This window comes from Myotis lucifugus, unplaced genomic scaffold (assembly GCF_000147115.1).
Source record: "Myotis lucifugus unplaced genomic scaffold, Myoluc2.0 scaffold_1, whole genome shotgun sequence".
In the NCBI taxonomy this organism is placed as follows: domain Eukaryota; kingdom Metazoa; phylum Chordata; class Mammalia; order Chiroptera; family Vespertilionidae; genus Myotis; species Myotis lucifugus.
In genome coordinates this window covers 27,411,847-27,432,009 of record NW_005871049.1, presented here as the reverse complement: position 1 = coordinate 27,432,009, position 20,163 = coordinate 27,411,847, and the positions used below count along the sequence as shown (strand labels likewise).

Sequence of the window (20,163 nt, the reverse complement as noted above, 5' to 3'; positions counted from 1 at the left end):
AGGCTGTGATTCAAACCCAGGAAGGCTTTCCCCACAACCCATGACAGGTCGTGGTCTCCACTTGCAGTAAAACTCACGAGCCCAAGGAAATTTAAGATTTCTTTTTTATTCCTTTGTACTTTATTCACACAATATCTTACCACTCAAATGTCTAAACTCAGACAGATCATAGAAGAATGAGGTAGTTACACTTTCATTCTTACCTTACCGTTTGTTACTTCCACAAAGGCATTTTGCCCTGGTTTTTGTTGTTCTGTTTTTTTCCTAGTTTCAACTCATGAGGGGGTGGAGGGGGGCGCGGTAGATTTTGTTTGTTTGTTGGTAATATATCACCAGCTCAATTTCTTTCTTGTGGTGTGACTTTGATCAGTTCGGACATTAGTCAGGGTTTGTGCACACCCTCATTTGTAGATGTCGCAGACATGGAAACAAGATGTTTAGCATCAAGAAGAGCCTGTATGTTCTGTCTGAAACTTTTCCTCGCTGCTCAGCTTTGTCAGTGTTCGTGTGGGTGTGTGGGGCGTATGTGTAAAAAGGACATTAAGACTTTTAGAGAGGACGGTAAGAAGAAGAGATTCTGGGGGGGAGGAGGGAGAAGAGAAGAAGAGGGAATGGAAAGAGAGAGGGAGAGGAAATGAGAAAGGAAAGAGGACTGCTTTATAGCTGCTAAGATTGCAGACAGAAATAGCACACAACCACCGTGAGCTGTATGCGACTCAGAAACCAAGACTAAATTGTATTCACTTTTCATAATCAGTTGCTCAGAAAGGAAGAGATGACACCTGGTCCTGTCTTCTTCTACATCTTGATTTTTGGAAAATATTGTAAGTATGCTGAGGATTGAATTTCTATTCCTTAGTGTTTTATGAAATTATCACGAGTACAAGTGTGTGTTGCTTACGTTTCTGCTTTTAAGATGACAATGCTTTTTCTGACGAAATTGTAATCTCACCTCAGAATTATTCTTCTTAATACATGTCTGGTATTTCTATTAAAAACTGGAACATATTGTCGGTCAGTAGTTAGGCAAGACTAGCAAGCATAGAAACCTATGCTTCATAGCAACCAATTTGTCTAACTGGTATTAACAATATTTTATAAGTAATTTTGTAATATCTCAAGAGGAGTAGTCCCTAAAGAGATTGAGTTCAAGAAATATGCCCATTGAAACATCCCGGGAAGTCTTTACATGTGTTCCAGTTTCTGTGTCGTTGTAACGTTTCCTCTCCTAGTCCTTTGTGATTTGATATCATAGATGTGCCTCCTCAAAGGGAAATGCATTCAGAAAACCTTTTTAATTCTCAGGTTCCTCGCTGTTCCTTTAAAAGAAAAATAAGGGAAAGCGCAGAGCCATGAAAGGCAGACACACGAGGGGTCCCAGTGGACATTGACTTTTGGTTTAGTGACAGTTTTTGCTGTCTCTGTGTGTGCTGTAGTTTATTTTTCAGAATAATTTTCTTTCATCAAGGGAAAGAGTCGTTCTGCATTAAAGCCTAGTTAAATTACATTATGTAAGTAGAAATCAGGTGTTTTTGTTTCGTGGGTAATAAATTATGACAAAGTCAAAGTGAATCAGAAAGAAAACTTTCTGGGTACCTTTAATACCTTATGATGCTGGAAATGATTACGCTTTAACAAATGGAGAATTCCCAAGCATGTTTCTATTCCTCGATCTCTTAAAAGTTTGTTTACACGAAGATATCCTATTGAGGAATAGCTCAGAGTAAATTTCAATCCAAACTCTCCCATGTGCCACACCACAGTGATGTTTTTCCTGTCTTTCCTTCTCGCCTTCTGAACTCTGGTATATCTCACTGTAATGGTCAAAGGGGAGAGCATCAAAGTAAAAATAAAAAATTACTCAGAATCCTGGAGAAGCATTCCAGTTCCTTGCTGTCTCCATATGTTATCTTGATTACTGACATTCCCATTTTTTTAACTGGGAGGAGGGGAGGAGTGAAATTGCAAAACCCCACCAGAAATTGAATGTTTCTAATTATAATGCAAGTGCTTAAGCTATCAGAGTTTTTGAGATTTGCCACCAACTTCCTCATTAATCAATAACGTATTCTTCCATCTCCTATTGCATTTCAATAAAATGAATAGATCACAGAAGCCAAAGGAGTACTTCCAAAATATGCATGAGAAATTCAAGGGTATGTATGTAAAAGATGTTCAGGGCAAGTTGAGAAGTAACTTTGGCTAATGTGCTACCATCATTTCAGGTTGTAAAAAAGGTTCTATGCTTACATGTTGTCTTTTGTTAATAAAAAGTTATTTTGATGACCAGAAATAGAAAATGGTTGGGGGCTAAGTAGAGGTGGGCAAAGCGGGGTGGGGAAAAGGGGACTGGAAGAGATTTTGCTTGGGGCAATGGACACATGATGCAGTGTGCACATGATGTTTTGTTGAGTTGTACACTTGAAACCTGTATGGTTTTGCCAACCAATGTCATCCCAATAAATTTAATTAATTTTTTTTAAAAAAGAAAAAAGGATACTAAGGAACAAACATAATTAAAGAATTAAATGTATCAGATTAGATCCTGGACCAGGAAAAAAATAAAAGGGTTTTTGTTCTTTTGCTATAAAGGGGGGGCGGTGAAAATAGTTAATAATGATGATGATAATGTTAAAACCTTCCAACTTTTAAAATGTAAGTACTTTTGATTTATGATGTTTTTGTAATGCAATGTGAGTACTTGAGAGCTCCATGTTCTCATCCTTCTATGCCTTCCATGGAGAATGAGGGCATAAACATCTGATGCCCAGTTTGGCAAGCAAGATTCCTGGCTATCTTAGTGTCAACTGGGTAGGTGGAGTGGAGGGGCATTTAACCACAGAGTAGCAACCCACACCCATGATTCACCATTTAATTTATCTCATCACCCAACACCACCTAAGAGAAGATTTCTTACACATATAGCAAAAGAAATCAACAGTGACAAAAGAAAAGTCTTAAATCTCTGTAATCCCATGATTGTTGTTGTAATTATGTTTATTTATTTGTTTTTTAATCCACTTTCCTGTTGCCTAGGAACAGTTGTCATGGAAGACAGCTGACCTAAGGTGCTGATGTTTGACAACGACTTACCCACTCTGAGCCTTATTTTGTAAAATGGCAGTAAAATCTTTTACCCTATCTACCTCCTGGATCTCCTATCTTTAGTTTTTTATTACATAAATTACCTTCCTGAATCTTCAAAATGACTCAATTATATAGATACAATTAAGCACAGGAGGGAGACGAGCCCAAGGACATTTGGCTCAAGACAATAAATGCCAAGATTTGACTGCTTTCAAAGTCCATGTTTTTCCCCCGAGACCATGAACATTCTCAGTAGAAATAATGTGTATAATAGGGCTTTAAAAACAGAAAGCCCTTTATAGACTTGAGCAATTATTCGTAGCCCTTTTAACCAAAACTACTTATTGGATGCCAGTTACTCTAATAAGCAGTAGGACCAAGGGGTGATCACTGAAGGGGGAGAGTGGAGAAGACAGAATATTAATCTAGGATTCCCAAACAGTGAGACAAGCACACACCAAGAGTAGCAACATTAAGAGTCAGGAAAGGTTTCCTTTAAACCTTGAGGATTTTTCATTCTTAAAAAAATCCTCTATAGCCTAGTTAGCTGTATTGTGCCAATGTTAATTTCCAGATTTGAAAATATACCAAGGCTGCGTAAGATTTTACCATTAGGAGAAGCTGGGTGAAGGGTTAAGGAGCCTCTCTGAACTATTTTTGCAACTTTTTAGGAGCCTATAATACTGCAAAGTTCAAAAGCAATCCCCAGAAAGAGTCATATCACAAGTCCTTATCAGCAATTGCTTTACTCATTACTAAACAGCATCATTCAGCAAAAGCAATCATTTTACTGAATACTTTGGATAGGAAAGGAACAAGTGAGGAAACAGGACATAAAGGGGCTCAAATATTAACTGAACCCACTTTAATATTGGGCCAAGGACTGGGTAAGGTCCTCAATTTTAGTTTCCAAGTGGATACTTATGAGACCATCTGGTCTTTGCCTTGGGTCCTGGCACTGGCATGTCTCCTAGCAATTCTCTTCTTTAACCATGAAAAAGGGGAGGGAAGAATCTTTCCAGAACAGTCCACTAGTACATGAAAAACAGAACATTCATACATGGAAAAGTAGAATACTGATGTATTTGCCCACCTCCAAAACATAGAAGAATAAACTTTTCAGAAGTATCTTCTATTTCACCTCATATTTGTAAAGGTTGCTAACAATTTTGTATTATTCTTACTATGAATATAGTGTCAAATTTTTAAGTTTCAAATAGAAAATCAACAAGTCTGTGCCTCATCATCATCATTCATATAAAGGAAAACAAGTTATCACATTTGTGAACTAAACAGTTTTACAAGCATAATTTCACACATTAGGACAAACTTGTTAAAGTGAAATGCCTAGAGTTGGGTATTCTAGTTAGATTTAATTTTTGTCTGAATAAAACTGTAAGCATGTATATAATTTTGATTTCAAGCCCTCTGATTGTGGTTATGGGTGTGGTTGGGTTGTTGTTTTTTCCATGTTTTTTGTTTTGTTTTGTTTTTGTTCTTTTTTGGGTGTGGTTGTTTTGATATCTACCTTTTATTGATTACTTTCCACAGACCATGAACTGTGCTAAATGCCTTCCAACTGTTATCTGGTTTTATACCTATAACAACCCTAAGAGAATTCTCACTTTACAAAAGAGGAAACAGAAAATAAAAATATTAAGTAGCATACCTGGCATCGCTCCCTAGTAAGTGTTGCAAAAAAGATTTCAATCCAAGTCTGTGTCTTTGAAAGTCCTATGCTAGTAAAACATGACTTGGTTCTAATACTTTCTAAAGCTATAATAACATAATTAAAAGGGACCTGGACAGTTCTCCTGATCTAGCACATTGGTCTTTGGACAAGTTCGATACTTCTCCATTTTAATGATTACATGATAAAGAAATATTGACCAGCCCCAGGTCACAGAATTGGTAAATCCAAACAAAAACAGTTTCTACTTAGAGTGAGGCCCTCCCCAACCCAGGGAAGATTGAGAAATCCATGTTTGGTGTTTATGAACCGCCTCCTATGAGCTAGTACCATCTGCTTTATATACATTTCTCAGTGCACACCAATAACCGATGAATTAGAATACACATGTAAATAATTTGAATGTATAGAAAAATAGACTCAATATGTTCTGACCTCAGGATTTTGCTTAGAAAGCGTATTTGTTTGCAGCATATGGCACAGAACTATAGACGTAGGAAGTACCAATAAATATGGACTTAATTCCTGTGCTAGCTTACCTCTCCTTCCTCTTGGATATCCTCTTCTCTAATTATCTTCACAACCCCAGTAGCTGTATTTCCTGTCTTACGCATAGTGATCCAATACTCTCTCATCTTCAATTCTGCACCTTCACCCATCACCTGGTTTGGAATGACAAGAGTCCATTACTGAAACCAAATGCTCTTTTCCTTCTTTGGAGATAAGCAGGGACAAGTTGTGAATATTTCAAATTCAGGTTTTGTTCTCTATCACATCAAAAATAATGGTTAGTGGGAAAAAGGACCATTTAAAGTGAGGTCTCCTGCTATCTGGGTTAGAATCAGTATTATCCTATTAAGTAGTTGTATAATATTTTAGATATTTGATTTTTTGTTACATAGATTTATTGTATAATTTTTAAAAATATATTTTTATTGATTTCAGAAAGGAAGGGAGAGGGAGAGAGAGATAGAAACATCAGTAATGAGAGAGAATCATTGATTGACTGCCTCCTGCATGCCACACACTGGGGATCGAGCCTGCAGCCTGGACATGTGCCCCTGACCCTTCAGTCCATAGGCAGACACTCTATCTCCACGGAGCCAAACCAGCTAGGGCCATTGTATAATTATTTAAATACTACCTAAATTAACTAGGGTCACTATATTTCTTAAATCTTCCAAAATAATGAATTTGTCTTTTAAAAATAATCAGTGCTTTCAAAAAATGTCTATCAATTATTCTTTGGGATGGGAAGTTTGGGGCTCTTTCGTTGGCTCTTTAGGCCACATAGAACCCTTGCCTCTAGTCATTGTGCCAGCTCCTCTCTCCATCTCTCTCTCCCCATGATTCTCCCTCAACTTCCCCTCCCATATTGCTCTAGGTCTAGGAAGTCAAGTTCTCATTCCATAATGAAGAACAACACAGCTCTCTCTGCTTAGCCCCTGTCTCCAAACTCAATTCAAGGTCTACCTTTAGTCAGGTGCTCACTTGAACCAAAATATCAGCCATGTGATTAGCTACAAAAAAGACAGCAGAGAATCTTACATTATATATTCTTTAATGTAAGATTCACCTTTTTAAAAATATATATACTTTTATTGATTTCAGAGAGGGAAAGGGAGAGAGAGATAGAAGCATCAATAAGAGAGAATCATTGATCAGCTGCCTCCTGCACACCCCCACTGGGGATGGAGCCCACAACCCAGGCATGTGCCCTGACCAGGAATCAAACCTCCCAGTTCATAGGTCAATGCTCAACCATTGAGCCACACTGGCTGGGCAGATCCATCCTTTTTTTAAAAGGCAGTTGAGAGTTTAAATACCTTTTTGTTTTTGTTAGGGGGTTGAGTGTCCACTTGAACAGAGAGGCCATACAATTATATAAACTATTTCATTGATTAAAACATCTGGTTGTGCTATTGTTTCCCAATAGTCTTTTCTCTTGACTATTATCTAATTCATTTAACAAAAATAATACAAAGAGTTTTTTCTGCCTCCAGCACTCTAAGTCTCAAGTGAATTGCTATCTAGTTAGACAGTTTCTTCTTATGTCTCTCAAGTACTTTTTAAGTTTCATAAAATTAGACTCTTTTTGAGTTCAAAGGAAACTTAAAGCTTATAGACTACAATTCCCTCACTTTTACATAAGAAGAAACTGAGGTTGTATAGCTGTGTTCCCTTTTGATTTCAGCTCTATTATCCTTTACTCACTTTTAAAACTGAGTCTCCAAATTTCATATGTAGGATAAGAAGGGTGGGAAATATCAGAAGGGTAAAACATCACCTAAAAATAGAAAGGACCTAGACTAAGGTAATAAAAATAAATGTATTGCTCTGGCCAGTGTGGCTCAGTTGGTTGGCACCATCCTGTGCACTGGTGCTGGTTGGATTCCCGGTCAGGGCACATCCTTGGCAGGGGGCATGCAGGAGGCAGCTGATGGATGTTCCACTCTCATTTTGATGTTTCTCTTTCTTTTTCCTGTCCCTCCCCCTCTCTAAAAATAATAATAATTACTAAAAATATTTTAAAATAAATTTATTATCAACCAAAATCCTAGCTTCATAGATTAAGACTTTGCTAACACACTAAACTAGTACGATCATTTTTCATATACCTGCCTGGTAGGTAACCATTTTAAATCATTCTCATAATCAAGGAGATAATGGTCAGAGGAGAGAAGAGTTCTGACTATATCTTCCCAAGTCCATGCTGACAGTCAGGCCCAAAGAGACTGTAATGAAAGGGGCTTATGAAATTCTCAGAGCAGATTAAGATCAGTGGATGTTTTCACTATCTCCCCACCCTCTCCCTCTCCAGCCCATGCTCCTATGCTATTCCCCGGACAACCAAACAGTCTTTAAAGATACAGGCCTTTTCCATCACAGCCACGCGGATCATTAATCTGCCCTTCTCTCTAAGATGAGAGGATCCTTGTGTGCTGAAGGTTGAAAATGAGACTGAGCATTGCTATACAGGTGTCCAGTGAAGCTACAGTGGAAGAAGCTTTGCCAGTTTTTCAGGAGCAATTTGTAGCCGATCAGAAACTCTGCTTCTAGTGTCAAGACAGATGCTTTCTCTTCTGTAGATACCTCCCAAAATAGCTTGGGCACCAAACACCTAGGTGCTTAACCTCACCCATAACCCATCCCTCCCCACCACCTCCCCCAAAGAATACCACGTCTTCTGTCTTTCTGCCTATGCCAAAGCTGGTGCCAGAGAGACGAGGCACAGCTGAGACTGTCCACATTGAGCAGAGTCACCTTAAACTTGCTCTTTTCCTCCTTCTCCCCACCTCAGCACACACACACCTCCCTGAGATGCAGTGGCATGCTTTCCAACTTCATGGCAATGGAGAGGACACTTAGAGAAGCAACACAATGCATCTTTGCTGTTGGGGAAAGCTACCCAAAGGCGTTAACAGTTCATGACTTGGTAGCGAATAAATCCCACACCGGTAATAAGCTATCCAGTACCAAGCCAGTCTGATTTCCTGTTTATCCTGTGGGATGAGGCTATCTTTGAATTTTTGTTCCAGGCATTGAGATGAAGTGAGTATGTGAAAGGTATAGTCTCCCTGGTCACCGTCTCACCTCCTTTTAATCCTATGTGCTGTTTCTCCTCCTTTTCATCTCTCCCACATATAGACGGTTTAGTGCCAAGTGAACCTCCTGTCCTTTTCCCAGGAAAATGTCCTTTCCTGGCCTCCCGTGACCCAGGTATTAATTTGCAATTCTACAGTCTTTCTTTCTCCCCAGCACTTAATTTCTCCTTTTTTATCTTAACCATTCTCTCTGTTCCTCAGTCTCACCACATGTCCTGACAAAATACACACAAAGAGAAATTCTCCTCTCCTGGTCCCAAAACTTGCAGCCAGAATTCTTCTTTCTACCCACCTCTTTTCCCTGATATTCCCTCCTCATGAGTTAGAACGTTCATAGAGGCTAGTTAGCTGTGTAACATACTACTTGCAGATTGCATCTACACACCCACTGTGTGGTACCTGGATCCATGGGCTAGTTTTTGCAGTAATGAGTAATAAGATGGTTCCAACATCTCACAGGGTAAGGAAACTAGGAACCTGCACGTTTTTGTGGCCATTTAAACAGATAAATATTACTTTACAGACTTGAAATAGAAATGTTATAGGTTAAGCCTGTCCTGTGTTGCTCAGTGGTTGAGCATCGGCCCATGCACCAAGAGGTCGCCGGTTCGATTCCTTCTCAGGGCACATGCCCGGGTTGCAGGCTCACTGTTGATGTTTCTCTCTCATCGATGTTTCTATCTCTCTCTCCCTCCTTTTCTCTCTCTAAAAAACACATAAAAAGATATTTTTAAAAAATGTTATAAGTTAAGACATGCAAATAAACATAAATATTTTTTAATTAAAAAATATTGGTTTTAGAGAGAGGAAGGGAGAGAGAGATGTGAGAGAGAAACATAGATTAGTTGCCTTTCACACATGTCTGACTGGGGAGTGAACCCCACAACCTGGCTATATGTCCTGACCAGGAATCAAACCTACCACCTTTTGGTGTAAGGGATGACGCTCCAGCCAATTGAGCCACACCAGCCAGGTCATGAATCAACAAATTTTGAAGAAAATATATAAATGTATGTGCCTGGATCTACTGAGAGAAATCAGATTAGCTGTCCCATAAAGCTTTCTTGAAAGCGCTTATCCAGGGCCCATATTGCAAGAATAAATTAGTGACAAAATGGATTAAGTTCCCAGATACATCAGACACTGGGTTCTGAAATAGAACACTATTCAGGCTGCCATTCTGTTCGCTCACAAAAGCTCTGATTCTTATCTTGCTTTTCATCCTCCTCTCTCATATTCTTTGGCTCATCCCAGCCTTTTGATATTTTAATAGGGTTTTCCCAGAGCCGGTTAGAAATGTTTGACTCATTTTCAGTAGACCAGAAGATTTGCCATTTTCACTTTCCTAGTTGGATCTGATTTGTTGGAAACTGCAAAACTGCTTCACGATTTATAAATGTTTCTACTTTCTCACACATTTCAAACTTAGACAAGAAGACGTCATCAATCAAACTTTCTGTAAGGCTCTCTTAACCTCCATTTAACCTCCCTCTTCGTGTTAAGATCAAGAGAGGTGGCTGGTTAGGTTAGTTAAATTTAGCTTTTTATGTCTGCTCTTCTGATTGCAGTCCTTACCCTGATCTTTTAGCTGACAGCACGATTTACGCTGCCTGGAAAGAAGGATTATGTTCGTTTGTTAAAATTCGATAACTTTTCTCAGCAGCTGAGCATTTATCCCCAGTGTTGACCTGAAATAATGTGGCAAATCATTTGTCTATCAAATCCATTTTAATGCCAAAAAAAATCTATACTAATCTTTTTGTACTGCCACTGAGTCTTAGGCATCTTTTTTCAAAGTTTCTAAGCAAGTATATATAGCAGGCTCAATATTATTTTCATCATTCATTATAGTCATTACCTTAGGAGGGGCTGCACAAAAAAAATTAAATAGATTTATTCCCTTCCTTCTAAGTGTTCACAATCTAAGGTGGATAGATATGAATAGACACTGGCTATAATTATTAAATTAAAATGTAAACAGAACCCTGGCCAGTATAGCTAAGTGGTTAGAGCATTGGCCCACACACCAAAGAGTCTTGTGTACCATTCCCCATCAAGGCCATGTACCTGGGTTGCAGTTTCTAGCCCCAGCTCTGTCGGGGCACATGCAGGAGGCAATCAATTGATGTGTTCTGCATTCTGCCCCCCCTTCCTCCCTTCCACTCTCTCGAGAAATCAATGGAAAAAATAGACTTGTGTGAAGATTAAACACACACAAAAAAAATAGAATAAAATGTGAACAGATAATTCAAAGCCAAACATTTTATCGTTATTATATCTCCTCAACATTCTGCCTGTGGTACAGTTACAATGAATGCCTAAACAGATCAGTGAAGGAAGAAGAACGAATGTGGCAGTGCTCAAGAAGAATGGAACTTAATAAGGCAGTGTGTTGTGGAGGAATCAAAGAAAGAATGGTGCTAAATAGTGTTGGGTAAAAATAGTGTTTGCAGACAGAGAGCAAGCCTTCAGAGATAAAAGAAAAATTCGGTGAGATCAGCAGCGGCCTGAAATATAGAGGCAGGGCAAGAAACAGGCAAAGGCGTCTGTGTGCTCTGGTGGTGACCTCAGTGAAACCCTTAGAAAGACATCATATGCAGTCCAGGCCCAGAATGGGTTTGCATTTAAAGAAGCCCATCTAGAACAAGAGGATTCACCTTTACCTGTGCCCCTGAAAAGATTTAAACAATAATCCATTATAAATGATCCACACAAGCCTTATTGAACTGCCACATCCTCTCCTCTTCTCAATCCTTCTCCCATCCCCAGGAGCCTTTGAGACTCTTCTCTCTTTGATCCAAGTCTGTGTGGACGCGGTATTGCCTCTCGTTTCCCCATCACTCAGCCCTCGCTCCTGATGCACTTCCGACCCCACACGCCCCTTGCCCCACAGTCTTCTTGGGCGCAAGGTTTGTTTTCTATTCTGACTGATTTTGTCAGGAGCATTCATCTCTCAATTTTTGTCTTTTTTTTCCTCAGAAAGCACTGAGTCTGGGAGGATTTCAGAGGAGAAAGTTAAAAAGGCAATGCCAGCATTCTCTGTCATGAAATTTGAGAGTGGAGGGAAATGTTATAAACTCTCTCTCTCTCTCTCTCTCTCTCTCTCTCTCTCTCTCTCTCTCTCACACACACACACACACACACACACACACACACACACACATACATGGTAAAAAAAAAATTCATATTTTTAGGAAACAGATTTCAAATGTGCAGAAATGAAATTTTATGTTTCTATGACTTAACTCATGACTTCTACATAAAATGATATGTTTAATTTGCTTGGCTTAAAAATCAGACACTTTTTTTAAATAATGCAACTTAAATCATGACTTCTACATAAAATGATATGTTTAATTTGCTTGGCTTAAAAATCAGACACTTTTTTTAAATAATGCAACTTAAATCATTTAAGAATTCTTACTTACTTCACCCTTTTCCTCTCCTTTCCAATAGAATCTAGGTTCAGGGGCAGCTTCTGGACTATCAGAGTGGAGGGCATCTAGGGAGATGAACATCTAATTCTGTGAGATTTCACTCATTCGGCCAGATGTTGGCTCAGCACCTACCAAAGCTTGCAAACACTTTCATATTCTCCAGCTACCAGGGCCAGATAGATAATCCAGATGCTTCTCACCCACACAACGCCGTTTCACGTTGACTGCTCAGAGCCACCTTCTCGGGGAAGCATAGAAAACCCTCCCATGTTTTTCCTCATCCCTTGGGAGTGAAGACAGATTTGGGGCTGACTCAGACCCTCTTTCTAGCATACCCTTCCACCACAGCTACCCAGCCCCCTCTCGCCAAACAGGGCATATGCTTCTGCTAGACTCGCCCTTTCCTTGGGCTGCATATTAGAATTTGAGGTAAGACTCACCTCTGCTTGGCCAATCCCCCAAACTTCCTTGGTGATTTTCACCTCCTCCCTTCCCCTGTGGGTTTTAGGTTCCAAAGGGACACAATGGTTCCTTCTCATATTTAGCTCTCACCAAGTTCAGGAAATTTGCTTTCAGGGTATCACCTCCTTAAGCTTCTCAATAGTTGGTAGAAAGACTCAGTGCTCTGTGTCCTTTAGTATTTGGTGTTGATATTTAAAATCAAGATAGTAGAATTCAAAAAATAAATTTAAAAAGTATTCTCTCTGAAACCCCTGTTTTCTGTTTGTTTGTTGTAATATATTTTTATTGATTTCAGAGAGGAAAAGAGAGGGAGAGAGAGAGAAACATCAATGGTGAGAGAGAATAATTGATCAGCTGCCTCCTTCACGCCCCACACTGGGGATTGAGGCCACAACCAGGACATATGCCCTGACTGGGAGTCAAACCACAACATCATGGTTCACGAGTCGACACTCAACCACTGTTCCGTGCCAGCTGGGCTCAAGCACTTGTTTTTGCCATTGAAAGCCATTATGTTTAAGCTATTGAACTCAGGCAAGAATTTTACTATTCTAGAAAGGTTCTTTTATGCTCTACCTTCCCGGAGCAATGAAGTACAGTCTAATGTCCAGCTTTAGTGGTGGGAGGATAAATAAGGAATAACCAAGAAGGAGGCATATGTGGATGTATCATAAAAGCATGAAACTATAGGGGCAGAAAAGTTTTCCTGTCTTCCCTTCTAGGTTCTTTTACTGGTCTAATAATTACATTGGCATGGGACAGGTTAACAGGAAAAAAACAAATCTCATATGTACAGGAGCCCCAAAGGCATGACGCACACCCCTCACCACCCACCCGAGCCATCAGGTAATTGAGGCGTATAGACCATCCTGAGCTAAGAAGTACACAGGGGGCTGGAGTTTCAAAGGGAGGAAGACAATTCGTGGGTAGATGAGAAGAGCAAATGTTTGTTAAATGGATGTTTACCCTGTCATGCAGGTAAGTCTTTCTGATATAAAAAGTTATCTCTGATAATAACTCTCTTCCTGGTGCAGCCCCTGTCTCAATCCTTTTAGGCAGTTAAAGGAAAGACAAAAAGCTTTTTCTTTGTGGTAAAAATGAGGTAGAATGCCCTGCTGGCATGGCTCAGTGGTTGAGCATCGGCCTATGAACCAGGAGTTCATGGTTCAATTCCCAGTCAGGGAGTATGACTGGATTGCGGGCTGGAACCTTGGTGTAGGGTGTGTGGGAGGCAACCGATCAATGATTCTCTCTCATCATTGATGTTTCTCTCTCTCTCTCTCTCCCTTCCTCTCTGAAATCAATAAAAATATGTTTTTTAAATGGGGTAGAAAAAATCAGAGACTCCAAGTCAGAAACACGGATGATATGGAATTACATATCTTATAAATAATATTCCTGCCATTAAAATTCTTTGTATCTTACACCATAATCCTCAGAAAGCTTAAAGCACACATACATTAAACACACACACACACACACACACACACACACACACACACACGTATATGGTGTCCAGGTCATTTTATATTTACTCAAAATATTGCATGGGTATATGTCAAATGCCAGGCAAAAGGAAAGTTAAATATTTTTCAAATAATAACAATTTTAAGACCTAGAAACTTTACAAACTGTTTCAGCTATAAGTTTAAAATATTTACCAAGTTTTTAAAAATTACTTTGAAAAAATTTAAAACCACGAAAATATTACAAAAGTAGTACATTGAACACCCGTATACCTTTCACCAGGAGTCACCCTGTGTTAACATTTTCCCACATTTGCTTTCTATCTCTCACCACATTCATACATACATACATATAAATATATTTTTTTCTTTTTGAATGACTCAAGAGTAAGTTGCAAACATTATGACCCTTCAGTCCTAAATACTTTAGCCTGTATATACGAAGAATTACATTCTCTAAGCCCCCTTACAGTTACTAAAATAGAGGCCTCATCTATTCAGTTGTTTATTTCTGGAAAGTTCTCTAAAGAGAAAAAATAATGAGATCTTCTCCTTTCTAATTTTTTTTAATTTACTTCCTAAATATGAAGGAAGGAAAAGCTAAGGTAATAAATCTTTGTCTTCTTTGGAAATCATTGTTCCATATGAACCATGAGTCTGGATTTATAAGGCTGCCATCTCCAATACATCTGCCAAGAAGCAATAGAAAAATGTCTATTTAAATGCATCATGTTTGTCTTTGACCTTGTGGGGAGATAACTTGGAGCACTCAGGGCAACACACACATAACATGCCCTGATGACGCAGCATCTTATCCTCGCACTCAGTGATTGCAAAAGGACAGACAACCCAGAACAGAAGAGGAAGTGAGTTCAAAGGTATAATTGAGCTTGATGATGAAGGGGAAGACGTAAGTGAAAAAGAAGATATGCAGGGACACTATCATAAACCAAAAAAAAGAAAGCAAAAGTATGAATGATTTTTCAGGAACTCATGAACAGGTCAATCTTGGAGTACTGGTAGACGCACAGCGGTTAAGAACACAGGTTCTGAAATCAGACAGACCTGTGTCTGAATCTCAGTTCTGCCGCGTTCTAGTTCAGTGTTCCCCACACAAGTTACTTTTCTATGCCTTACCTTCTATCTGTAAAATCATGGTAATATTAATAACTATTTAATGGAATTAAGAAGAGGAAATAAAATAAGGCATGTAAAGTGCCTAGCCTTTTGCCTAAAATATAGTAAATGTCAAAAAGCTGAAAGATAAAGAAAACTAATGGAAGTGAAAGGTTAATGTAATGTCCTCTTAGGTTTAAAAAGGTAGGTTTGTGGCCAGTTGGGGACACTTGGACTATAAGTCTAAAGTATAATCAAACGGAAGCCATTAAAAATTTATTACCCAGACGTGAGATAATACAGATTGGAATCACAGACAGTAGGAATGGAAATGAGATGCTGGATGGAAGAGCTATTAAAAAGAAATACAACTGCCCTTGATTTGGGATCTTTATTTCTTGGCTGCACTACTAGCGTAATCAGTAAAACTGACTGCTGTCACACCACTCACTGAGCAGGGATAAAATGTGATGGTTGGAAAGTCAAGAAAAGAATTTTGTCATAGTTTGAGATAAGTGCTAGAATGTATAAATAGAAAATTCAGAAATTGCAGCTACTCCATGTGTTAGGAAATATATGCTCTTATTAAATAAATGCTTACTAAATGCTTATTATGGCAGAATCCTAAGACCTAAGCGATATTTATAACATCTCACCCAACTGAATATTACTTATACTAGAACCTCAAAACTTGGATTCTCGAAAGTCCAGACACTTTTTCAAAAGTAAGAAAAAAATGTTCAAGCCCCATTAATAGCTTATTTAATTGGCATTAAGGGCCCTTTAGGTTTACACCAGAGGTGGGGAACCTTTTTCCTCCAAGGGCCATTTGGGTATTTATAACATCATTCACGGGCCATACAAAATGATCAACTTAAAAATTAGCCTGCTATCTTTGGTCAAACATTTAATTAACTCCTAAGCTTTGGCAGAGCTAGGCCAATTGATTTCGCGGGCCTTAACATGACCTGCGGCCAATGTTCCCACCCCTGCTTTACATCTGTCAGTCTGAGTATCTGCATTTTGAGCTACAGCAGATTCAAGTAATAAATTAGAAATGGTCATTAGAGCCTTCAGACCACAGAGGCAGACAAATTTATGATAGTTGAAGTGACAGTGAAGAATTGTGAAGAAAAACTATAAAAAGTTGACAGAACTCTTAAAGCACAGGAGTCTGAGATCAAATTTATAGGACATGTGTCTCCTCAAAGGCCCTAAAGGCATCAACGTGATAACCCACATTCACAAGGGAATGTTGATATTGTATTCAATACATTTCCAAAGCTTTAGAAATAAAGCTGAACGCAAAAACGAATCAGAGACACCAGTATAGAAACTTCTGACAAGTTTTGCTAAAAAGGAGAGATGAGAAATGGGGATGTAACTGGTATAAGAAATTATGGAGTTTTTTTCTTTTGTCTTGTTTTGAAGAGGGGAGACATAACAGCATGTTTTCAGGCTGCTGAGAGAAAAAGGAGAATCATTGGAATGTGTCCTGAGTAGAGACAGGAGATGGAACCTGGGAGCTCAGTTGAAGGACTGACTTTAAATGGCAGCAAAGACAACTCTTTCTTAACAAGGGTGAGGAGGCAGAGCACAGGAGGGTGGTCTGTGGGAGACGCCGTGGAGGATTTGTGAGGCTCTGGTGGCCTTGAGCTTATCACTGAGCTATGAATATGGGAGAAAGGTACTGGAGGTTTGAGGCGAGAAGGAATAAAATAATCATCTAGGAGACTGAGAGAATATAGGGAAGAGAAAACAATGGAAGAGGGAATAACTACTGGTCAGTAGAATAACTACTAGTCAGTAGTTATTCCCTTAAGTTTGGGCTCTGAATTTGAAGTGGATCATGTGCTTTTGTCCTGCCAAGGGTAGCCATACAAGTGCAGGTCGAGGAGAAACAGAGTTAGATGTAACTGAGGCTGTGGCTTTGCCACAAAAGTAAATCTAAAAGGGGCGAGTTTAAATGCTGCCAATCAAAAGAAGCCAGAGACTGAAAGGTCCCAGGTTCGATTCCGGTCAAGGGCATGTACCTGGGTTGCGGGCACATCCCCAGTAGGGAGATGTGCAGGAGGCAGCTGATCGATGTTTCTCTCCCATCGATGTTTCTAACTATCTATCTCTCTCCCTTCCTCTCTGTAAAAAATCAATAAAATATATAGGGAAAAAAAAGTAAATCTAAAAGGGGCAAGTTTAAATGCTGCCAATCAAAAGAAGCCAGATTCATGAATCTCAGAGACTCTGTGTAGAAGTCTACTTATTCATTCAATGAAGATTTACCAAATGCTACCCAGACATAGGCCATCACTGAGCATGTAGAATAAACCAAAAAGCTGTTCACCAGCGATGCTGGGTGAGCTAATCCTGCACTCTTTGCTTAAAGTGTTAGTTACCTTCCTCCAAAGGATTTGCATGGTAGCAGCTTAGTAGCCTTTGAGTGAATAAGGGTAAATTCATCTTAACAATCTGTCAGTAAAAAACAAAACAAACAAACAAACAAACAAACATTTAAAATACATCAGGAGCTCCACAATGCTTGATTTTGAGCATATGCACCCATAATAGAATGTGCCACTATTCATGTTGAAAAATAAACAATTTAGAAATAGGAAAGCTCCTTTTAGGAATTTAGGGCCCAAATCATGGAACTTTTATTTCTGTGTAATTAAACTCGAATGTTCATATAGCAGAAAACTTAATCTACTTCCAGGTAACCCAATCAGTTCTGGGTTCTTCCTACTTTTTCTTCTTCAATATGTTTTGGGTTAATATTTTGCCAATTCAGGGCTCTCTACCTCCTAGGTCTCCTCTCCAAGAGCACTCTAAGTTGGGGAGCTTTTTGTGTCATCTGGACTTTGGTGGGAGAGGCGTCTGCTTTTGGACCTGTGTGTTCATTGCTGGGTCATTCACACAGGAAACCACACCACTCACCCTTGGTTCCTGGTCCTCTGTCCCTGTCATATCTGATGCTCCCCACTCTCCGGCTGCCTGCATCCTGGAGGTCAGTCGGCATCTTCCTCCTCCCACTCAGGAGACATCTCCTGGTCGGCTAACTCATTCTGAGCTACTCTGTCCCCGCCCAGGAGCCTGGTAAATCTCTGGGCATTCTTTCATTCCAGTCCAGGGTTTCATAAAATAAGAGAGTGTAAAAGGGCACCCTCAATCTTCTCCACATCTCCTTTTATGTTCTGCTGTGGCTACACCATGTATTGGGGGTGAAGAAGGTCCAATTGAGATTTGTGATCCCTTTTTCCTCATCCAGGGCATATTTTCCTACTACTTTTTCATCCTCCCTCCAGATTATCTGTTTGGTCTCAGCTCAGGGGAATGGAGTTTCCCTCTAATCCATTTCCTCCTGCCTTCTGGGGGATTCTTATCTCTTTGGGAGGGGGGGCACAAAAACTCCCTTATGTGCTGGATCAGTCAAGATTCTATGAGAGAATAAGAACCAGAAATATACATATGAAATAAATTACTATACACACACACACACACACACACACACACCCCACACACATATACATATATATATGCACATACATACATATGCACACACATATAAGAAGTGGTTTTTATATTATTTATGTATATGTTTACATGTATTTTATATGCAGATAGATAAAGAGGTAGATAGATAGATATAGAGCAGTGGTTCTCAACCTTCTGGCCCTTTAAATACAGTTCCTCATGTTGTGACCCAACCATAAAATTATTTTCGTTGCTACTTCACAACTGTAATGTTGCTACTGTTATGAATCGTAATGTAAATATCTGATATGCAGGATGGTCTTAGGTGACCCCTGTGAAAGGGTCGTTCGACCGCCAAAGGGGTTGCGACCTACAGGTTGAGAACCGCTGATATAGCGAGTGATTTATTTGAAAGAATTGACTTACTTGATTGTGAGGTGTGGCTGGGCAAGTGTGCAATTCATAAGGCTAGAAGCTCTTGGGAAGGAGTGGACACTGTGGTCCACAAGTAGAACTTCTTCTTCCTCAGAGAAACCTCAGTTGCTCTTGATTGGATGAAGCCCTCCCACATTATTGAGGGTAATCTCCTTTTATTGTTGTTAATGTTCATTGATTTTTAAAGAGCAAGGAAGGGAGAGAGAGAAACATTGATGTGAGAGAGAAACATCAATCAGTTGCCTCCTATACAGGCCCTACTGGGGATCAAACCCATAACCTAGGTATGCGCCCTGACCAGGAATTGAACCTGCAGCCTTTTGGTGCTCAGGATGATGCTCCAACCAAATGAGCCACCCAGCCGGGTGACAGTGGTCTCCTTTACTTAAAGTGAACTGATTGTAGGTGCTAACAACATTTATAAAATGCCTTCAGTCACACCTAGATGGTACTATAGCCTACTCAAGTTAACACAGAAAAGTAACCATCATGCACACATTCTTCTCACTCTGTGATTTATGTATAAATCCATCCTCTAAGTCCTCCAGACAAATCAATAGTTCTGAGCTTAAAAAAAAGAAACATTATCTCCCAAAAAGCCTCATTCTTGCCATGGAAATCTGGGCATTCAATATTTTTCAGCTAAAAGTTTATAAATTAATTCCAGCAGTAATATATTTCTTGGTTCTCAGCTATAGTTGCCCTCCCTGTGAAGCAATAACTATCACTGAATACATGAGTGAAAAATCTTGGCAACAGAAAAATTTGGGGGAAAATAAACTTCAGTCATTATCTTCAAATGTTGTCCTGCTAACTTAACAGACGCCCCTAAGTGAGCCAAGATTTTTTTTAAAAGTCAGATCAAATGGAATGGAAAGCTATGAGCTTACTAAAATTATATATTTCAGCCTGTGGAGGACATAGAGGCTTTCAGGAGGCGGTGATATCCTGAGAAAAGCATAGGACATTGGCAGATAAATAAGAAAGCCACACTGTCCACCCCGCTGCCATTGTGTTGAGGCAGCAATGTGCGCAGACCATGGGGGGAGGGGGGGTTGAAGGCGGCAAACAGTCTGTCCCTGGGTCAGTTCTGTGTGAGGCCTTAAGTCAGACTGGATTCTGGGTACACAAAGTATCTCATTTACCAGGAGCCAATAATATAGGTTATGAGCAAAAACATAATAGAAGGTTGAAAATGAAAAACTGGACTGAGGCAATATTATGAAGAGATATAAGTGTCTGGATTTGGTCAGGACAATTGAATTTTTTATGCTCTTTTTTCAATTTTACTGAGGTATGGATGACTGAATTTTTCCAAGGATTTTTATTTATACCAAGTGCACACATCTCAAACCTAACCCAGCTCGTGCTCTCCCTCCCAGGAATACCCCCATGCT

General features: G+C 39.5%; 1 protein-coding gene across 5 annotated transcripts in view; it reads left to right on the top strand.

The window, feature by feature from the left end:
• Positions 1–690: 690 nt before the first annotated feature.
• Positions 691–20,163, top strand: part of RXFP1 (relaxin/insulin like family peptide receptor 1) — an 81,673-nt gene continuing 62,200 nt past the window's right edge. For 2 of the 5 annotated variants that reach the window (XM_006081853.3, XM_006081856.3), the window contains exon 1: positions 691–824. In XM_006081853.3, the coding sequence (XP_006081915.1) occupies positions 776–824 (49 nt within the window). In that variant the 5' untranslated portion in view covers positions 691–775. The remainder of the gene's footprint in view (positions 825–20,163) is intronic. The other 3 variants (XM_006081855.3, XM_014456414.2, XM_006081854.3) reach the window with 2 other exon arrangements.